The 20,832-nt window shown below is 54.7% G+C and overlaps 3 protein-coding genes across 4 annotated transcripts in view; all 3 read right to left on the reverse strand.

Moving 5' to 3' along the window:
* The window catches only part of MVP (major vault protein), a 28,662-nt gene extending 17,261 nt beyond the window's left edge, over nt 1-11,401 (reverse strand). Inside the window, exons 1-3 of the mRNA XM_010387732.2 lie at nt 11,283-11,401; nt 1,174-1,333; nt 773-968 (exon numbers count right to left, since the gene is read on the reverse strand). Coding sequence (XP_010386034.1) covers nt 773-968; nt 1,174-1,298 — 321 coding nt within the window. The 5' untranslated portion in view covers nt 1,299-1,333; nt 11,283-11,401. The remainder of the gene's footprint in view (nt 1-772; nt 969-1,173; nt 1,334-11,282) is intronic.
* A 270-nt stretch (nt 11,402-11,671) lies between these two features.
* PAGR1 (PAXIP1 associated glutamate rich protein 1) lies at nt 11,672-16,587 on the reverse strand. The gene is made up of 3 exons (XM_010387726.2): nt 15,743-16,587; nt 15,459-15,541; nt 11,672-12,156 (listed from the first exon to the last, which is right to left on the reverse strand). The coding sequence occupies exons 1-3, from the start codon at nt 16,222-16,224 to the stop codon at nt 11,957-11,959; spliced, it is 765 nt and encodes a 254-aa protein (XP_010386028.1). The 5' UTR covers nt 16,225-16,587; the 3' UTR covers nt 11,672-11,956.
* Nucleotides 16,588-16,868: 281 nt separating this feature from the next.
* On the reverse strand, nt 16,869-20,603 carry PRRT2 (proline rich transmembrane protein 2). Of its 2 annotated transcripts, none has more exons than XM_010387741.2 (3): nt 20,364-20,603; nt 18,778-19,698; nt 16,869-18,378 (listed from the first exon to the last, which is right to left on the reverse strand). In XM_010387741.2, the coding sequence occupies exons 2-3, from the start codon at nt 19,600-19,602 to the stop codon at nt 18,076-18,078; spliced, it is 1,128 nt and encodes a 375-aa protein (XP_010386043.2). In that variant the 5' UTR covers nt 19,603-19,698; nt 20,364-20,603; the 3' UTR covers nt 16,869-18,075. The 2 variants fall into 2 exon arrangements, with proteins under 2 accessions (XP_010386043.2, XP_030780202.1); XM_030924342.1 differs by having other exon boundaries at nt 20,336-20,496.
* Between the last annotated feature and the right edge of the window lie 229 nt (nt 20,604-20,832).

Raw genomic sequence — 20,832 nt, forward strand, 5'->3', positions numbered from 1 at the left:
AGCCTGGCTGTAGGTTCAGGCCTGCGATGGCTTCTCCTAGAATAGGCACAGCCCGGGGCTTGGGCTTGTCACTGCTGCTTTGGCACTGCCCACCAGTGTCTGGCACTGGGTGAATGAACTGCTTAATCTTGGCACATGCCATTTAATGCCAGACTGACTGGGCACTTCTGGTAGGCTCTGGAGCCTGGGAGATTAGCAGGTGAAATGGACCAATAGTTCTCAGAAAAGAGGCAGGTGTGTTTGGGGCATGTGTGGAGGACGGGGGTGGCTGGAGGTGAGTGGAAGTACAGTGAGTCAATTCCACCCTTGGTGAGAGCCAGCAAATATCTCTCCCCACCCCTCCCACTGCCCTGGTTTGTTTTCCCTTTAGAAAACAGTACAGGCTGAGCACAGTGGCTCATGCCTGTAATCCCGGCACTTTGGGAGGCTGAGGCGGGCAGATCACCTGGGGTCAGGAGTTTGAGATCAGACTGGCCAACATGGTGAAACCCCATCTCTACTAAAAATACAAAAATTAGCCGGGCGTGGTGGTGGGTTCCTGTAATCCCAGCTACTTGGGAGGCTGAGGCAGTAAAATTACTTGAACCCTGGAGGTGGAGCTTCCAGTGAGCCAAGATTATGCCACTGCACTCCAGCCTGGGTGACAAGAGCTAAATTCTGCCTCAAAAAAAAAAAAAAAAAAAAAGAAGAAGAAGAAGGTGGCAGCAGTACAGAGCCCAAGGCAGGTGGAGGACAGGTAGGATGGGGCATAGGGAGAGAGGAAGCCAGGTACCTTTTCCAGCACCTCCCCTGGGTACAATGGGAAGGGGTCCTGGGCCAGCCGGATCTCGAGGTCAGCGTGGCGAAGCCGAACTTGCCCTGTGACATCAAACAGGACCAAGCCCTGGGCATCCCGAGACACAGGGTTGGCCACTGTGCAGTAGTGACGTGGGGGGACGGTCACCATGCGCATAGGGGCAAACAGTACCCTGCAGGAAGATGAGAAGAGGTGTGAGGACCTGGGATCAGGTCTCCACTACCAAAGGGGACACCAAATGAGAGAGAAACCTCTCTATCACCCAAGCGAGGGCCATTCCTGCTTGGAAACGGAGGAGGAAAAGGACCATCATGCCAGCCAGACCACTGGGCCCCCACATCCCTGAGGCTCCCCCATAGCCCAGCCCCCACACCCACCTCTCATTGTCCTGCCGGATGTAGGTCTTTGGCCCGACCTCCACACGGGACACGTTGCTGTTCTGGTCCAGCACATGGATATAGTGGTATGGGGGGATGCGGATGATGAACTCTTCAGTTGCCATGGTGACTCTTAAGCCCAGGGCTCACCAGAAGATGACTGGTAGGTGAGGGAGAAGACACAGGATGAACCCAGGGAGCCTGGGATGGGGCAGTCATGGGTCTGGAGACAGACTCTGGATGGGATACGGCCCTACCTCCTCCAGCCAGGTCACTGCACCCTTCCCTGTCCGCATCCACATGCTCACCGCTCCCTGTCTTCACCCCACCCAAGACGACACAGCCCATCCTGACCGTAAAGAATGGCTTGACGCAGTGAACCAGAGGCCCTGGGTTCCTTGCCAATTCCTTTCCCTTGCTCCCATCAACTACTTTCCCCTACACTGCCACCAGCACTGCAAAGAGCTTCAGATCAAGGTGCTCCCAGTTTCTAAGGTGGAGAGATACAGCAAGCTGGGAGACTGCGGAGCCATGGAGGCAGTGACATGGCCTTGTCCAGCACGCAATGGGCAGCTGCTCTGAGGAGCTGCCTGGCTCCTCCAGAGGGAGGCAGCCCTTTATTTCAGAGAATCCTGAGGCCCCAGCTGTATTCAAACGTCAGCCCACAGCCAAAGAATATCTGTATGCCTCAGGTAGTCCAGTGGCTAGGATTCAGCCATAAACAAACAAAAGGAATGTTTGCATGAGCTGTGTCTATGCTCCCCCCCACCGTTCTTACGCTGTAGTAATCCTGGGCTGAATGTGAAGACCTAGTCCACTGCTCATGAAAGGGATCCCAGACGGCACTGAGGTTTCCATAGAACCAGTTGCATTAGTAACACTGCAAATCACTCTGGCCCCTTCCTCCCCAGTTCTCTCCCACCCTTAGCTCCTACAGTTGTGAGCAAGGGTGGGGTGGAAAGGGAGAAGGGGGATGATTGATTATCATGTTCCACCCATCCCATCCCACCTGCTTCTGAATCCTGAATGGTTTCACCCAGTGCTTGGCCTGTTCAGGAATGTTACATGCCCTTACTAAGCCCCACCCTTGCCCCCAGCAACCCTTGGACTTTGGACAAGTCCCTTTGAGTCACACAAATGGGACCAAGTTCACTAGGTGCTCTAGGGCCTCATCCTTAAGAGACTCAGGTCAGACTTTTTTTTTTTTTTTTTGAGACGGAGTCACCCAGGCTGGAGTGCAGTGGTGCGATCATAGCTCACAAAAGCCATGCCTCAGCCTCCTGGGTAGCTGAGACTACTGGTGCATGCCACCATGTCCGGCTTTTTTTTTTTTTTTTTTTTTTGAAATGGAGTTTCGCTCTGTCACCCAGGCTGGAGTGCAGTGGTGCGATCTTGGTGCAAGCTCCGCCTCCCTGGTTCACCCCATTCTCCTGCCTCAGCCTCCTGAGTAGCTGGGACTACAGGCGCCCGCCACCACGCCTGGCTAATTTTTTGTATTTTTAGTAGAGATGGGGTTTCACCGCGTTAGCCAGGATGGTCTTGATATCCTGACCTTGTGATCCACCTGCCTCAACCTCCCAAAGTGCTGGGATTACAGGGGTGAGCCACTGCACCCAGCCTTTTTGTTTTTTTTGTAGAGACGAGGTCTCATTATGTTGCCCAGGCTGGGCTCAAACTCCTGGCCTCAAGCAATCCTCTTGCCTCTGCCTCCTAAATGCTGGAATTACAGGTGTGGGCCATCACACCTGGCCGATGAGGAGCCTCTTTTGTCTGGTGGTGGCCTCAAAAATGTCTGGCCAGGACAGGTGCAGTGGCTCATGCCTGTAATCCCAGCATTATGGGAGGCAGAATGAGACTCTGTCTTAAAAAAAAAAAAAAAAAAAAAAAAAAAAAAAAAAAAAAAAGAAGTAGTTCCTCATCAATTCCACCATCTACCCAGCCTCTAACCCCAGGTGAAAAATACAAGTGAGGGGAAGAAGGGAGTGGCCTGGCCGAGGACAAACAGGCAGGAGCCACAAATTATAGAATCAAGGCTGGATACAGCCCAAGAGGAGTTACACTTGAGCCCCACAATCTGTAAAATTTCAACTTTTTGTTTAGAAATTGTGAGTCTTCACAAAATCCCAATTCCTGCTTCACTTGAAGAATTAGAAGACCAGCAATACAGCCTATAGTCAAGCAGCAGCTGCCCCATTTAGATGGAATACAAGCTTTCCCACCTACCACAGTCCCCACCACCCCCTGCTGCCTTACAGCCATGCCATTGCACTGCCCGGCTATTGTTTAAAAACCCTTTAACTTGGCTGGGCACGGTGGCTCACGCCTGTAATCCCAGCACTTTGGGAGGCCAAGGCAGGTTGATCACCTGAGGTCAGGAGTTTGAGACCCAGCCTGGCCAACATGGCAAAATCCTGTCTGTACTAAAAATATAAAAATTAGCCGGTCATGATAGTGGGTGCCTGTATTTCCAGCTACTAGCGGGGCTGAGACAGGAGGATTGCTTGAACCTGGGAGGCAGAGGTTGCAGTGAGCAGAGATCGTGCTATTGCACTCCAGCCTGGGCAACAGAGCGAGACTCCATCTCAAAAAACAACAACAAAAACCCTTTAACTCAGCAGTGTCCAATGATGAGGAATATTCTAAATCTTTCTACAATGATGGGGAATATTCTAAATCTGTGCTGTCTTTGGACTAGCCACATCCACATGTGGCTCCTGAACACTTAAAATGTGGCTAGTGGCCGGGCATGCTGGCTCATGCCTGTAATCTCAGCACTTTGGGAGGCTGAAGCGGGCAGATCACGAGGTCAGGAGTTTGAGACCAGCCTGGCCGACATGGAGAAACCCTGTCTCTACTAAAAATACAAAAATTAGCTGGGCGTGGTGGCACATGCCTGTAATCCAGCTACTTGGGAGGCTGAGGCAGGAGAATTGCTGGAACCCAGGAGGCAGAGGTTGTGGTGAGCCAAGATCTCGCCATTGCACTCCAGTTCTGGGTGACAGAGCAAGACTCTGTCTCGGAAAAAAATAAAATGTGGCTACTGCATCTGAGGAACTAAATTTTAAAATCATTTTTTGAGACAAGGTCTTGTTCTGTTGCCCAGGCAGGAGTGCAGTGGCACAATCATGGCCCACTGCAGCCTCAACCTCCAGACTCAAGCGATCCTCCCACCTCAGCCTCCTGAGTAGCTGGGATTACAGGCACGTGCCACCATGCCTAGCTAATTTTTTCATTTTTTTTGCAGAGACAAGGTGCTGCTATGTTGCCTAGGCTGGTCTCGAACTCCTGGGCTCAAGCAATCCTCAGCCTCGTAAAGTGCTGGTATTAGAGGTGTGAGCTACCATACCCAGCTAATTTTAATTTAAATGGCCAAATATGGCTGGTTGATCCCATATGGGACAGTGGAGCTCTCAATAGTTGAGACCCAGACAGGGACAATGAATCCTTCAAGGCCACAAGCTAGTGGTACTGTCGGGACTAGAACCCTGGTGGAATGCCTGGTCCTGTCTTTCTAGAGAGGCCTCACAGTCCCGTGGTTCAGGGCACCTATTCCGACCCAGACTGCCCGGGCCTACAACTCTGATCGGCTGTTTTCATGTTTTTATATAGTTTCCTCACTGCCTTGCCTCATTCTGAAAGAGGTTAGTTTGGGTTTGTTTTCCTGGCACACTTTCCACATCACAGGGAGGTTATTCTGCTGCTCATTCTTTCATCTTGCAACTTTGTATGAGATCTGACCTTGATATTTTTCTGTTGCTCATTTTTGCTCAAAGTTACTTTCCCTTGGCTTGGAGGAGGGTGGCTTGTCTAACCTCTTCTGCGGTTTGGGAGCACAGGGGTTTGCCTTCCGATCTCCTGGCTCTGTCCTTCCTGCCACTCTTATGGGGACCTCGTCTTTTCTTCCTATTGCCCCATCCTGCTCACCTTTGATTCTGCCCCTCAGTTGCTCCACAATACGGGGTCCTGTTCTGGAAAGTCCAGAGGGCTGGGACTCCTAGATCTGGATTTTGTTTTTTTTTTGAGACGGAGTCTCACTCTGTCACCAGACTGGAGTGCAGTGGCGCAATCTCAGCTCACTGCAACCTGCCTCCCTGGTTCACACCGTTCTCCTGCCTCAGCCTCCCAAGTGTTGGGACTACAGGCGCCCACCACCATGCCCAGCTAACTTTTTGTATTTTTTTTTTTTTAGTAGAGACGTGGTTTCACCATGTTGACCAGGATGGTCTCAATCTCTTGACCTTGTGATCCATCTGGCTCTGCCTCCCAAAGTGCTGGGATTATAGGCGTGAGCCATTGCGCCCGACCTTTTTTTTTTTTTTTTTTGAGGTAAGGTCTTATTTTGTTGCCCAGGCTGGAGTGTAGTGATCACAGCTCACTGTGCAGCCTTGAACTCCTCAGCTCAAGGGATCCTCACATCTCAGCCATCTCTCACATCACTGGGATTACAGGTGCTTTGGGAAGCTAAGGCTGGAGCCACCATGCCCAGCCAGGATGCCTGGATCTTGGTTCTCAACCTTATGGGATCAGTAATTTGAACAAGTTCCTTGACCACCCTGTGCCTGTTTCCTCATCTACAAAATGAGAATGGATATCATCATCAACCGAGTTAGCACATATAGCACTCAGAACAGAGCCTGGCTCTTCATCTGCACTCTGACTGCAGAGGAGGAAGAGTGCCTGAGGCCCAACTTTCCTATCCAGTGAGGGATCTAGGGAATATAACCAGTGCCGGGGGCTCCCCGCCTGACCTGGCATGCTGGTTTAAGCCTCAGTTGTTTACTGGTCAGTGGCAAGTCTTGTTTCACCCCAGCTGCAGGGATGGAACAGCAAGTAGGGGTTTCACTGCCAGGTGAAGCTTTTTCCACTGCTCCCTGGGAGGGTCCTCTGCAGGGCCGAAACCTGGCCAGGAAACCAGATGGGAGAAGAGGAAGGGCTGGGGCTGTGAGCGGAGGTATGGACAGGGCTCTGAGGCCCCCCAGGGAAGATCTGAACTCTAGAAAGCTGTGCAAGGTTGGAAGCAGGCGCTGGGAACGCCCTCCATTGGCTCATCAATGGATGATCCCCGCCACGCCCCCCCACAGCTGAGGCCTCTCCACCATCTGCCGCCCCAGCTGGACCCAGTCAGGTGGGCTGAACGCCTCGCCCAGCTCAGTGACTCAGCAAGAGTCATCCTCACGGCTGGACTCCTGGCTTGTTCTGAGGCCAAGCCCTCAGCAACTGTCCCTGCATCAGCACCAGGACCCCACCTCACCTCCCTGACCGCCCACCTGCCATGCCCTAAACCTGGGCCTTCTGCCTAGACCACCTGCCAGGTTCACCCAGGACAGGTCTTGCCTTCTACCCTCGCCATCAATGGAGGTGAGCCAGGAAAACCCTTTGACTCAGGCAGCACGTTGGTGACAAGTCTCAGATTGAGGTTTTTGTGGTTTCCTTCCAGATGACATGCGCAGTTAGAGCATTTTACTTAAAATAGATCAGGGCCCTCAAAAGACAATAGCAAGGATTGTGTTGACCTTTGGAAAGCTCTGCCCAGCCCTCAGGCTTGGTCCCTGCTCCCCAGATCCACTCATCCACCCATCTTCCTTTAGTCCCTGCTTCTGAGACCTGCCCTAGTCGGCTCTCAGTGTAGATGCCCAGTCTTGCCTGATCACACCTCCCTCAGGGGTCATGAGGCTCCTGCAAGAACCACAGCCAGCTTTCACCCCAAATCCCACCAGGGTCTCTCCCACCATGAGGGTAAATGGACAGGAACTAAATAGCCTGTCCAAAGCAGAAACCAGGTTCATTGTCTAGTTAAAAGAGGGGCTTTTGCCTGAGAGAGGTGGCTCACACCTGTAATCCCAACACTTTGGGAGGCTGAGGGTGGGAGGATGGCTTGAGGCCAGGAGTTCAAGACCAGTTTGGGCAACATAGCAAGGCCCCATCTCTTTAAAGAAAGAAAGAAAGAAAAAAAAGCGGGGTGGGGGAGGGAGACCGGATCACAGACTCTTGGCTCAAAAGTAAACTTCTGCTGCAGCAAAACTTAATAAACGAGTTATGAGTCACTACTTCCCGGAGATCTTCAGGGTCAACTGTGAGTAGCTGATATACTGAGTTTTTTGTTTTTTGGAGACAGTCTCGCTCTGTCGCCCAGGCTGGAGTGAAGTGACACAATCTTGGCTCACTGCAACGTCCACCTACCTCCCAGGTTCAAGCAATTCTCATGCCTCAGCCTCCCAAGTAGCTGGAATTACAAGCACATGCCACCAAGCTTAGCTAATTTTTTGTATTTTAGTAGAGATGGGGTTTCACCCCAGGGTGGTCTCAAACTCCTGAGCTCAGGCAATCTGCCTGCCTCGGCCTCCCAAAGTCCTAGGATTACAGGTGTGAACCACCACTTGCGGCCGCTAGTGAGTGTTAAATAGCAATTGACCAAGTGACCACACTGCCTACCAAGTCTGCAGTGAGCAGAGTGGCACCACCTGGAGGCTTGTTAGCAATGCAGCCTCTGGCCCCACCCCAGAGGCACTGAATCCATCGGCATTTTAACTTGACTCTCAATGACTTGCACATACATTAAAGTCTGAGCAACTCTGGTCTAAAGCAGAGACTCTTGGCCCAGGCTACACACTGGTCATCTGGAAATCTGTTGTTTTTTTTTTTTTGAGATGGAGTTTTGCTCTTGTTGCCCAGACTGGAGTGCAGTTGTGCCATCTTGGCTCACTGCAACCTCTGCCTCCCTCCGAGTTAAGCAATTCTCCTGCCTCTGCCTCCCAAGTAGCTGGGATTACAGGTGTATGTCACCACACCCCACTACACCTGGGTAACTTTGTATTTTTTTTAGTAGACAGGGTTTCGCCATTTTGGACAGGCTGGTCTCGAACTCCTGACCTCAAGTGATCCACCCACCTTGGCCTCCCAAAGGGCGAGGATAACAGGCGCGCGGCCTTCTGCAGATCTTTTTTAAAGCTACCCGTCTCCGGTGATTCTGTTTAATTGGTCCGGGTGTGGTTCATGCATTGCTATTTTAAAAAGTTCTCCCTCTGACTCTTAATATATATCCAGGATTGAGAGCCAGTGGGAAAATGTCACTCCAGCAGGTTTTATCACTGCCAGCATCCTCCTGGGCCACTTACTAGCCTCTGAGCCTTCCTCTCCAGTGAAGTGAGAAAAAAAGTGACTGTCGACCAGGTTTGGTGGCTCCCGCCTGTAATCCCAGCACTTTGGGAGGCCGAGATAGATCGCTTGAGGCCAGGAGTTCAAGACCAGCCTGGGCAACATAGGGAGACCCTGTCTCTACAAAAATCATAGAAAATATTAGCTAGGTGTGGTGGTGCACACCTGTGGTCCCTGCTACTTCGGAGGCTGAGGTGGGAGGATCGCCTGTGCCTGGGAGATCAAGGCTGCAGTGAGCCATAAATGGAGCACACGAATACACTGTAGCCTGAGCAGGAGTGAGGCCATCTCAAAAAAAAAAGAAAAAAGAAAAAAGTGACTGCTTCAAGTCAAAGGTATGAGAGACTGGAAGGTTTCTGGTGCACAGCAGGAACTGGGAGGAGGATAAAGATCAGTTCCAGGCCAGGCACTGTGGCTGTAATCCCAGCACTTTGGGAGGCCGAAGCAGGAGGATCGCCTGAGCTCAGGAGTTTGAGACCAGCCTGGTCAACGTGGTGAAACCCCGTCTTTACTAAAAATACAAAAATTAGCCGTACATGGTGACAGGCACCTGTAGTCTCAGCTACTCGGGAGGCTGAGGCAGGAGAATTGCCTGAACCCGGGAGGCAGAGGTTGCAGTGAGCTGAGATTGCGCCATCGTAATCCGACCTGGGGGACAGAGCAGAGACTGTCTCAAAAACAAAAACACAGCTCCGATTGCAGGCTGCTCATCAAGGGCAGGGAATTGCACTCATTCTCCTCCAGCCCCTTCCCTTACCCAGGTCCAAGCAGCCTCCTTTATCTCCAACCCCAGGGCTCTTGCTCCAGGTCGTCCTGAGGTTGGAGGTGAGGTCGGTGACCTGGCCTCGCCCCCAGACCTTCCCACAGCTTCAGGTTCAGGAAAAGGCACATGAAGTTTGGTATAAACAAGGACACAACTTCACGGAGTTTCTCACTGATTTAAATATTGTAGTCGTTAGAGAATGGGTCACATGACTCAGGAATTGCCAGCAGCCTGTTTTCACCCAGCGGCTTCCTGGTTTACCCTCTTAAGGAGACCATTAATGGAAATTGAGAATCTGTCTCATGTAAGTTGTTTTTTTTTTTTTTTTTTTTTTTTTTTTAAAGCAGCAGTTTTAGGAACTATTCTTCCCAAGGAAATTGTTTGTGAGCTCCAGCCTAACTGGGCCACTTTGTGGGAAGGGGAGCAGCCTGGTGGCCTTTGGGAGGTGAGGGGGAGACAGAACAGCTCAGCCAGCCCAGACCTCCACTTGTCCTCCCTCCTCCCACTCCTGCCAATTAAGACCAGTCACCAGAGGCAAGAACCTCCTAGATCAGAAGCGACCCAGGAACCAGGCTTCAGAACCCCGATCTTCTAAACTTGCCTAATCATAGAACTGAGCTATAATTCTTTAAAAACAAAACAAAAAAACCACACACACACAAAACAGAGACAAGGGTCTCATGTTGCTCAGGCTGGTATGGAACTCTTGGCCTCAAGCCATCCTCCCACCCAGGCCTCCCAAAATGCTGGGTGCCTGAGCCACCGCACCCAGCCCTGGGCTGGAATTCTTAATCCCGCTCCCGCTGCTTTTTGCAGGCCTCACTTCTGATCCACTGGGTCTAGGTTTCCGGGAGAGAGCCTCTTTCCCCGTGTTCTAGGCGAACGCCCCCCAGTAACAACTCCCATTTCCAATGAGCTTAATCTGTGCCAGGCAGTGTTAAGTGTCCTCTAACTCATGTTATCCTCACAAGAACCTGGAAGTTAAAAAACTTGCCCAAGAGCACACAGTTATCAAAGGATGGAGCCAGAAGTCTAACCTGGGTATGACTGTAGAGACCACAAATTAGGAGGCAGTGGCTTCTCATGTAGAAACAGGAAGATTCTAAGCCGAGATCAAGGACTAGAGGACCTGGGTGGGGTGGGGTACTGCCCAGATGGCCCCAATGGCAGTTCAAAGGTGAGTGTTTCCTATAAGCTGGGCCAGCGCCCAGCCTCTGCTCCCCCAGAACCTGGGAAGGCAGCACCCAAGATAACCTGAGCACCCCGTTACCTTGGAGCCCTGAGGCTGTCTCTGGGCCACCCACTCAAGGTGGCCCCCCTACCTGCTCAAGGCTACAGAGGGCTGTTCTGCCCAAACAGCCACACCCCACGGCCAACCCAGTGCTGTGTGCCAAGGGAGTTTCTGAGAGAGCCACCTGATACCCCACGTGACAGCCGGCCTTTTCCCCCATCACCCAGGGGCCACCCAGGCAGACAGTTGAGAACACAGGGGCCATCAGCCTTACTATCACCCCCACCCCCAAGTGTTTCGCTCCCAAGGGACAGCTCTAAGATCCCCAGAATCTCAGGCTGGTGGGTCCAGTTGAGCATCCTAGTTTTCACTTTCTCCTCCCAAAAAGGAAAGAACCTTGGCCACTAAATTCTACACCTTCTGGAAATCACTCTAATGACTTCCTGAATGATTGACGGAGGCCAACAGCTGGCCCAGCCCTGCATGGAGCAGGAACAAACCCTTATCTGTCATAGTTAAAGGCCCTGAATGGGGACAGATCACATTCTTGGAGCTCAAGGTGACAGGTCAGAGCTCAAGTCCCAGGACAGTGCAGGCAAGTAGAGCAAACACCGATCTAGCACTAAGATGGGGTCTGAATGACCCTGTAAGGTCCCCCACCTGATTTCCCATGTGGGACCCTGAAGTCAGAGAGAGGCCTGAGAGTTGCAGGGGGCTGGGGGACAGTGTTGGTGAGTTAAACTGCCTTTACTTCAAAACCCAGAAAACCCCAACTATTGGAAAGTGAAACCTCCCAAAGCAAAGCCACCGCCCATCCTCCTTCCCCGGTCTGATTGACATGTTTTCCCTACCCCAGCAGAAGCCAGCTCTTGAAAGCAAGACAGGAATAAAGAGAGCCTCAAGGGATACAAAGATCTGCCCCTGATTTGGGGTTTGGGGGGGCTAGTACAATGTACTCACATCTAGAAGTGCAGCTAGCTGCAACCAACGCCTCGGATGGGGAACTCTCACCCAGCCTGGGGGATCACTTCCCAGCAGGGCAAGGCAGGCCAGGCCCAGGGGTGGGGCTTGGGAATTAAAGAGCCCGTGCAGCCGGTTCTCATTTTATCCTCCCGGCTGCCTCTGCTGCAGCTGAGAGCGCACTGCTCCCTGCGTGCTCGAGTTTCTGCCTCGGAGCCAGCTGCCTGCACTGGAGTGGGACTGGGAGGGCTTGGAGGGCCCGAGATGGGGCAGGTGCTACCTGAGAGCGCCTCTGCCCATCTGGCATTCATTTTCCAATCTGGGTGAATACAATTCTGCCTCTCCCTTGAAGTGGGGCCTAAATGTTGAGCTCCAGCTCCAGCCCCTCCTTTTAAGAGATGATAGCTCTGCATCTTTTATTTCAGACTCAGAAAATTCAGTCCAGGTCTCCGAATAGGTGTTCAATAGAAAAAACACACACACACACTCACACACTCTCTCTACAGGTGTTCAATAGAAAACACACACACACTCTTCCTCTTTCCCGCAATGTGCTGTTTGGGAGCTTGAGGTTTTTCTCTTCTTCCCAAGTTTCTCAGTGTCTGTGCTGGGGCAGGAGGGCCCAGGCCCCAGCAGGTACAGACACCGCACCCTAGAGGCAGGAGCAGTGGGAGTCAGTACTTCCGCTGCCGAGGAAAGAGACTACTTCCGGAGGATCGGAGTGGGGGGCTGGCAGGGCTGGGGTCTTCTGAGTCCAGGCTGAAGAGGTCTCTCCCGGTACGAAGGATCTGCTCCTCCAGCTTCTTGTGTCTCTTCATGTCCGACAGCACTTTGTCCAGGCGGGCCTCCCGTTTCTGGCTCCGGGCTGAGCTTCCTGGAGAAGGGGAAGGTAAGATACATGGAAGGGATGGAGGTGGTGTGCACCAGACCTGCCTGGACTTCACTCATCACTTGGGGAGTTGGTTAAACATGCAGGTCCCCAGGCCTCTGTCTTGGAGGACCTGAGGTTCAGGGTTGGACCTCAGAGAGAATGAGCAGCAAAGATCTTGAATGACAGGAAGGCACAGGTAATGTGAAGACCAGGGAGACACCAGGCAGGCGAATGGCAAGGGTAAAGGCCCCAGGACAAGAACAGAGTTCTGTTCAAAGAAGAGTGCAGGCCGGGCATGGTGGCTCACGCTTGTTAATGCCAGCACTTTGGGAGGCCAAGGTGGGCGAATCACGAGATCAGGAGTTCGAGACCAGCCTGGCCAACACAAAAAATTAGCTGGGCATGGTGGTGGGCGCCCGTAATCCCAGCTACTCGGGAGGCTGAGGCAGGAGAATTGTTTGAACCCGGGAGGTGGAGGTTGCAATGAGACAAGATCGCGCTACTGCATTCCAGCCTTGGTGACAGAGCTAGACTCCATCTCCAAAAAAAAAAAAAAGAGTGCAGAGAACTGGAGGTGGCAGGAGAAGCGCTTGGATTCTCCTTTGACATGCTCTTCCCTGGCAAGATGGAATCCCTTGGAAAATTTTAAGTAGAAAAGTGACATGAGGCCGGGCGCGGTGGCTCACGCCTGTAATCCCAGCACTTTGGGAGGCCGAGGCGGGCAGATCACGAGTTCAGGAGATCAAGACCATCCTGGCTAACACGGTGAAACCCTGTCTCTACTAAAAATCCAAAAAATTAGCCGGGCCTGGTGGCGGGCACCTGTAGTCCCAGCTACTCAGGAGGCTGAGGCAGGAGAATGGCGTGAACCTGGGAGGCGGAGCTTGCAGTGAGCCGAGATCGCGCCACTGCACTCCAGCCTGGGTGACAGAGCAAGATTCGGTCTCAAAAAAAAAAAAAAAAACAAGAAAAGTGACATGATTTATGGCTGGGCACAGCGGCTCACGCCTGTAATTCCAACACTTTGGGAAGCCGAGGTGGGCAGATTACTTGAGGTCAGGAGTTCAAGACCAGCCTGGCCAACATGGGGAAACTCCCTCTCTACTAGAAAATATAAAAATTAGCTAGGTGTGGTGATGTGTGCTTATAATCCCAGTCACTCAGGAGGCTGAGGCAGGAGAAACGCTTGAATCCAGGAGGTGGAGATTGCAGTGAGCCAAGATCATGCCACTGCACTCCAGCCTGAGCAACAGAGAAAGACTTCATCACAAAGAAAAAAAAAATGACATGATTTATATTTTTAAAGGATCATCTGAATTGCAGAAACTGGAAGCGGAGAGCCCAGTTAAGAGCTACTGCAACTATCCAGGCAAGAAAGACAGTAGCTTGGATGGGGATATGGTGTTGAAAGTGGAGAGTACAAGAGGTACTTGGAAATGTACATCTTATAGCTACCAAGACTCGCTGGTGTGAATGTTCAGGTAAAAGAGAGAGAAATAAAGAATGGCTCTAGGCTGGGTGTAGTGGCTCATGCCTGTAATCTCAGCACTTTGGGAGACCGAGGTGGGTGGATCACTTGAGCTCAAGAGTTGGAGACCAACCAGTCTGGGCAACACAGCAAGACTCCATCTCTCCCCCCACCCCCCAAAAAAAAGAAAGGAAAAAAAGGCATGACTGAGGGTAAATTCTAGGAAGGCATGTGGGGTGGGAAATGGGGTCACTGGTGTGATTAGAGGATGTACATGATGGTACAGGGATGCGGATCTAGATAATATTGAAAGGCCAGGACTTGGACTTCTGGGAATGGGAAACATGATAAAATTATCTGTAATTTTCCAGAATCAATGACTAGTTGTTTTTTTAAAAAAAGGAATTATCTGTAATTGTGCCTTTTTTTTTTTTTTTTGAGACGGAGTCTCACTCTGTCGCCCAGGCTGGAGTGCAGTAGCGATTTCAGCTCACTGCAAGCTCCTCCTCCCGGGTTCACGCCATTCTCCTGCCTCAGCCTCCCTAGAAGCTGGGGCTACAGGCGCCCGCCACCACGCCCGGCTAATTTTTTTTTTTTTTTTTTTGAGACGGAGTCTCACTCTGTCGCCCGGGCTGGAGTGCAGTGGCCGGATCCTGGTTCACTGCAAGCTCCGTCTCCCGGGTTCACGCCATTCTCCTGCCTCAGCCTCCCGGGTAGCTGGGACTACAGGCGCCCGCCACCTCGCCGGCTAGCTTTTTTTTTTTTGTATTTTTTTAGTAGAGACGGGGTTTCACCGTGTTAGCCAGGATGGTCTCGATCTCCTGACCTCGTGATCCGCCCATCTCGGCCTCCCAAAGTGCTGGGATTACAGGCTTGAGCCACCGTGCCCGGCCAATTTTTTTTTTTTGTATTTTCAGTAGAGACGGGGTTTCACCGTGTTCGCCAGGATGGTCTCGATCTCCTGACTCGTGATCTGCCCGCCTTGGCCTCCCAAAGTGCTAGGATTACAGGCGTGAGCCACCGCGCCCGGCCCAATTTTTTGTATTTTTAGTAGAGACGGGGTTTCACCATGTTAGCCAGGATGGTCTGGATCTCCTCACCGTGATCTGCCCGCCTCGGCCTCCCAAAGTGTTGAGATTACAGGTGTGAGGCACCACGCCCAGCCGTAATTGTGTTTTCTGAGACGAAGTCTCACTCTGTTGCTCAGGCTGGAGTGCAGTGGTGTGATCTCAGGTCACTGCAACCTCCACCTCCCGAGCTCAAGTGATTCTCCTGCCTCAGCCTCCTGAGAGCTGGGATTACAGGTGCCCGCCATCATGCCCGGCTAACTTTTTGTATTATAATTGTCTCTTAAAGGAATACGAGAGGCCGGGCACATTGGCTCATGCCTGTAATCCTAGCACTTTGGGAGGCCGAGGCGGGGGGATCACAAGGTCAGGAGTTCGAGACCAGCCTGGCCAACATGACGAAAGCCTGTCTCTACTAAAAATACAAAAATTGGCCTGGCCTGGTGGCATGCGTCTGTAATCCCAGCTACTCGGGAGGCTGAGGCAGGAGAACTGCTTGAACCCGGGAGGCAGAGGTTGCAGTGAGTCGAGATCATGCCATTGCACTCCAGCCTGGGAGACAAGAGCTAGACTCTGTCTCAAAAAAAAAAAAAAAGGAAGACGAGGTAGTAACCTAAGTCATACAGATAGTGCTACCGGGTGAATACTCTCTCCTGAAGCTGTAAATTGTGTGGCAGCTGAGGCAGCAAGCAAAGGCCTCTAGGGGAGCCGATCTTGGGTAACTGAGCCCAGGCCCTTCACCTCCCCCAACTGTCCCCTCTCGTTTGTACCTGGGGTGCGTCTCCGGTCAATCAGGGAGTCCTTTGGTGTCACTGGTTCATCATCAAAATCAAATTCCGTGGGCATGTGTGGTCTGGGACAGGTGAACAGAGTGAAGGGTGAGGGCAGTTCCCCCTCCCACCCACACCTGTGCTTCTCCCCGCCTGGTTCCTCCTCCCCCGCTGGCTTCCCTCCCTCCACTTTCAAAGGTTCCAGGGTCCCACATTTTCCCTCCTTATTTCCTCCCGCCATCAAGGGGGCAGCCCCGGGACAAGGTGTAAGAGTGTGTCTTTACTTTTCCTCTTCCTCTTCTTTGGCCTCCGGCTCCTCATCGGATCTCTCCTCTTCGCTCTGGGCTTCCGGCGTTGGAGGCCGGCGGGGCAGGATCTCGGCCTGCAGCTCCAGGGTACCGTGGGCAGCCAGCAGTTCATAGAGCCGCTGGATTTCGGAGGGCGGGGGCATCCAGGGCTGCCCATCCGCGGGCAGCTCCACCTCCTCGTCGCTGCAGGGCACGCACCAGTCATCGGAGTCCTCCTCCGCAGGCTCTTCCCTACCGGCGCTGGGGACTTCTCCCCGCGCCTCCTCTTCCCCGGACCCCCCACGCTCGGTCTCCTCTCGGCCTCCTTCCTCCTCGTCCTCGGCCTTACCGGCCGAGGCAGAGGGGCCTCCGGTATCCTCCACGGCCAGAGCCTGGAGGCCGGAGGTCACTTCCCCTTCTTCAGACAGAGGCGCCGCCGTGGTGGCCGCAGTGTCTCCATGGCCCCGAGCAAGTGACATAGGCCACTAGGGCAGGGACCCTGCGATGACAGCTGCTGGAGTCCGAAGCCAAGGTCCCCCAGGGATCGGGCTCCCCGGGGGATTCGGGACCGTCTCCAGCCAATCAGGCTGACGCAGGGGACGCTGCGGCCAGACCGCCCGTCCCCGGGAGGGGGCGCTCAGTCCCCACCAAGGACCCCACCCCGTGGATCGAGGTCCGGTATTCCGACGCTCCCGGGCCCCGCAGAAACCACTTTCCGAAAGGGGGAAAGGGGAAAGAGAGGGACGGGCTCTTTTCGCTTCCACGCCGCCCCTCTCCACACCTGGACGCGGCGCCCTCTCCCCAGACCTCGCAGTTGTGGGCCACGTCAAGTCAGCCGCCGTACGCACCTGGAGCTAAGACCCGCCTCCCAGGCTGCGCAGGGTCACACTACACAAGCGCACAGAAATGGCGCGGGAGGCTCCGCTCTAGTCAAGGCTACTTGGAAGAGGAAAGCGAGGGAAGGCTTGCACATGCGCGAATAGGTGCGCAGGCTTCAGCCCACAGTAAAGATGGCCACCGGGACAGCGCATGCGCATACCACGCGGTACGGTTCTGCCGGAAGAGAGGCAGCACCGCCGGGCCGGCGGGACGAACGCAGGAACCAACCGAGACTGGAGGCGAGTCTCATGCAGTCTCCGTTTATTGGTGTTTCAGACTCATGCAGCATCCGGCATACAAAAAGGGAGAAATCAGTTTGATAATAGCCTTTTTTTTTTTTTTTTTTTTTAAGAATTTTAGTTTTTTTTTTGGAAAAAAAAACCCCGCCAAATCCGAACCGCGTTGTAGCTCGGTCCCCGCCTCCACAGCGGGTTGTCGCGTGCAACAAACCTCCCCCGTCAGCTTAGAAAATAATTATAGAGCCCCCCGCCCCGCCCTCGCTCCTGCCAGTGGGCGCTTTGGTCCTATTTTTTGGATTCTTTCGTTACGAAGCACGTGAATAAATCTAGCCCCGACACCTTCAAGAAAAAACTCGTGGACTGGGGTTGAAAAGCCCAGGTGGGCGGGTCAACTCCAGCTGACCTGGAGGGGTCAGCGCCGCGTCCCTCGCTTCTCCCCTGCGTGCGTTCGGAACCAGTGCTCGCCACCCTCGCCCGAGTCCCCACACGAGGCCCGGCTTGCCAGCTCTACGACCTGCAAGACACCCTTGGGTGTCCGACCCTGGGTGGTCCCAGCAGAGAACAGTCGGAGCCCGGGGTTGGGGAGCCCTCTCCCAACACTGCTTCCCGCCCCCAAGCCTCATTTAAGTGCTGTCATTTTTGCAGAGTAAACGGTGACGGGAGGTTGGAGAAGAGGATGCTTAAGGGAGATGAGGAGGCAGGAAGAGGAAGGGGGAGGGACATGGAGAGGAAAGGGGAGATGATAAGGGAAGGAAGAGAGGACTGAGGTTTGAGAGATGCCAAGACAATGAAAGTTGGGAGGAGGCCAAGGTGGAGGTCCAGAGAATTTGGGAGGCGGGAAGAAGTGCAGGGAGGCCAGGAGAGATGCAGGGAGGCTGAGAGCGCAGAGTTGGGGAGGTGTTCGGGGAGGTTTCCAGAGTGCAGGGAGGTTTCCAGAAGTGCAGGGATAGGGGGCCAAGAGGCTGGAGGGGATGCAGGCAGAAGTGCAGGGAGGTTGGAACCAGTGCAGGGATGAGGGAGGCCTACAGTTGGCAGAGGAGCCTGGCAAGATGCAGGAGCAGGACAGAAGCTGTAAACAAGGCTGCTCAGGCTCCCTTGGTCCTTAGGGGTGGGGGCCAGGGCCATCAGTTGGGCTCCCCCCAGGGGAGGGATGGGCCCAAGGCAGCTCCCAACAGGAAGAAAAGTCTTGGGATGTGGGGCAGAGCCCCTCACTTATACACTGTGGGAGAGGAGAGGGAAGGACAGACAGGGGGGAGGGGGAGACAAGGAGAGACAAAGGAGAGGTAAGGAGGACAGACAGGAGAGAGCAGGGGCAGGGGTTAGTAAAGCTGCCCTTGCCAACCCTTCCATTCCTCCCCTGCCTGTCCCAAGCCCCCACTCACCGCCTAAGTTGATGACGCAGGAGGCGATGATGATGAGCACTCCCCCCACCAGTGCCACGATGCTTAAGAGCTTGGCCACACGGCCCAGACGCTGGGCCCCGTCCACGTCCCCCTGCTGCAGGCTGTTCCGGGACTGGGATTAGGGCGAGGGGTGGAGGCACATGGCCGGGGTCAGGAGAAGCCAGCCCAGAAGGGATCAGGTGGAAAAGTCATCCAGAAGAGAGAGGCCAGCCCCATGGATGGCAGGTAAGGGAGGAAGGAGGAGTGGAGGGACAGGGGGAGGAGGGCACAGGTCAGCGAGGCTGTGTGACACATGTGTTTCCATATCCCTCCCACCCAAAGGGGCAGGGCAGTGGTGGATCAGAAGGTTCAGTCCTAGGGAGAAGCAAACAAAGGCCCTGGAATTGGGGAGGTGGGGTCCATGCAGACAGGAGAGGGTAAGGAAGGCATGATTACTCCTGGGGCTCTGTCACAGCGCTGGCGGGAAGCTGGGAGCCACAGCAGGCCTGGGCCAGGGTCCCATGGGGCTCACCATGACAGCATAAGCGAAGGCCACGATGTTGACAGGCCACATGGGGCAGAAGCAGGACAGGATGGCAAGGATGATGTAGTCCCGAGGTTTCTGGGTGCCTTCACCCCCCTCCACCCCAGGACCTGCCAGCTGGGAGCTGGGGTGGCGGCTCAGGCTACCTCGGGGAGATCCTGGATGCCCACTGTGCGCCCTTCCCATTCGATCCTCCTCAACCAGCTGCTGCAGCACTCGGGGGGGAGCCCCATTAGCTGGGGGGGATTTTTTTGAGGGTGGCGAGTGAGGCTCAGGGGCTGGGCCCTCTTCCCCATCGCCAGCCTGCAGGGGCACCACTGCCCCATTCTCTTGCTTTTCCTCCACACTCTCAGACAGAATCTCAGGGGTGGGGTCCTCCTGGGTAGGGAGCACTGGTTGAATGGCTGGCTTGGGGGTGGGCTGGGGAGCAGGCTCTGGGGCTGGTTCAGGTGGGGCTGCAGACTCCAGCCTGGATCCCTGGTCTGCAGTGGCCTCTTTGCTCACTTCTGGTTTGGACACTGTTTCTTGGCATGGCTGTTCGGGGCTGCAGTTGGCCTTTGATTCCCCTCCTGGGCTTAAGCTGAGGTCTGTGGCCTGGGCTGTTTCTGAGGCCCCAGCGGAGGTCTCTGGGGTTTCTGGAGCCAGCTCAGCCTTGGGCCCTGAGTCCACAAGGGCTGCAGTGGTGTCTGGGCCTGGCTGCGGGGCCTCTGGCTGGTCTGGTACCCCTGCTAGGACGTGGGGAGGGCCAGTTTCAGCTTCAGAATGGCCAGGCCCTTTGCCTGGAACCTCGGGACTCTCCTCAACCCCCTTCATCTCAGAGACCTCAGAGCTGCTAGGCTGCCATCTTGAGATGGGAGAGGGGAGAGAGCCCCTTTGGGGAGGATGGAATAGCAGAGACAGCGGCAAACCCTGGAAGAGGAGGAGATAGGCTTGGGGTGAGGAGGGAAGAGGGTGCTCAGCACTGCAGGCCTAATTGGGCCACATTCCTGTCTCAGGGCCAGCCTTGCACTGCCCCTACGGAGAGGAAGAAAGTTGGGGTTTCCTTTCCTTTAGGGTGGGACATCCCTGGAGGAGGAGTGCTCTACTCAAAGTCTTCTGCTTAGAGAGCCCTGGGGAAGATTAACCCTTTTGTAAACAGGACCTTCTCCAGGGTCTCTCCCTGGGTCCATCCAACAAGATACAGACTCTCAGATCCCAGCACCCCAAAATTAACGAGCTGTGCAAACGGCACTCCGACAGGCAGACTGGGCAGAGGACCGGACATTCGCATTCCACTCCCTCTGCATCCTCCCCTCCTCCCTGGGCGCCCAGGCGGTGCGGGTTTTCTTGCTGCGCGTTTAGGGCGAGGACGCCCCCGCTTCTCCCTGGGGGACCTGGTTATCTCCTCCGATCCCCCGTCAGCCCCTCTCCCGGGGCTTCCCTCGCCTTCGGTGGGCTGGCGCCTCCTCCCGAGGGTTCAGCCTGCCCAGCACCACCACCAGCCCTCTAGACACCCGCATTCCCGTGCAGCCCGCCCGGCGTCGGCCGTCGGTCGGTCCACTCCTACCCGCAGCCTCAGTCTGCCCGGGTCTCACCTCGACGCCGGCCTCCGGACAGCTCCCGCTGCCGCTGCTGGCTTTTGCAGCAGCCGCAGCCCGGGAGAGAGCAAGTCAGCTAGGGAGGGAGGGAGGCGGCGGGTCTCCCTCCTCTCCCCTCCCGTATGCTCATCCCCTCCTCTCCGGTCCCCTCCCCTACGCTCCGCCGCCGTCGCGCGCCGCCCCCGCCCCTCGCGAGCCTCCGGCCCCTCCTGCCAGCCCAAGGGAGCCACGCGTTACCCAGGCAACCGGCCCGTGGACCACTCGCGCCCCCTCCCTGCCCCTTCCCACGTGCGCCTCCAGACGGGCCCCCCCGCCTCCTTCCTAAGTCCCCGGCCCCGCCCGCCAACGGTCACCGGGATCCCTGGAAGAGACGGGGGTTGGGGGAAAACGGAGAGGGTTCTGCGAGGAGACGGGACCAGTGAGACAGGCAGGACCGGGTGGAGGCGCCTCTACGAGCAGGAGGAGG

This window comes from Rhinopithecus roxellana, chromosome 20 (assembly GCF_007565055.1).
Source record: "Rhinopithecus roxellana isolate Shanxi Qingling chromosome 20, ASM756505v1, whole genome shotgun sequence".
Lineage (NCBI taxonomy): Eukaryota > Metazoa > Chordata > Mammalia > Primates > Cercopithecidae > Rhinopithecus > Rhinopithecus roxellana.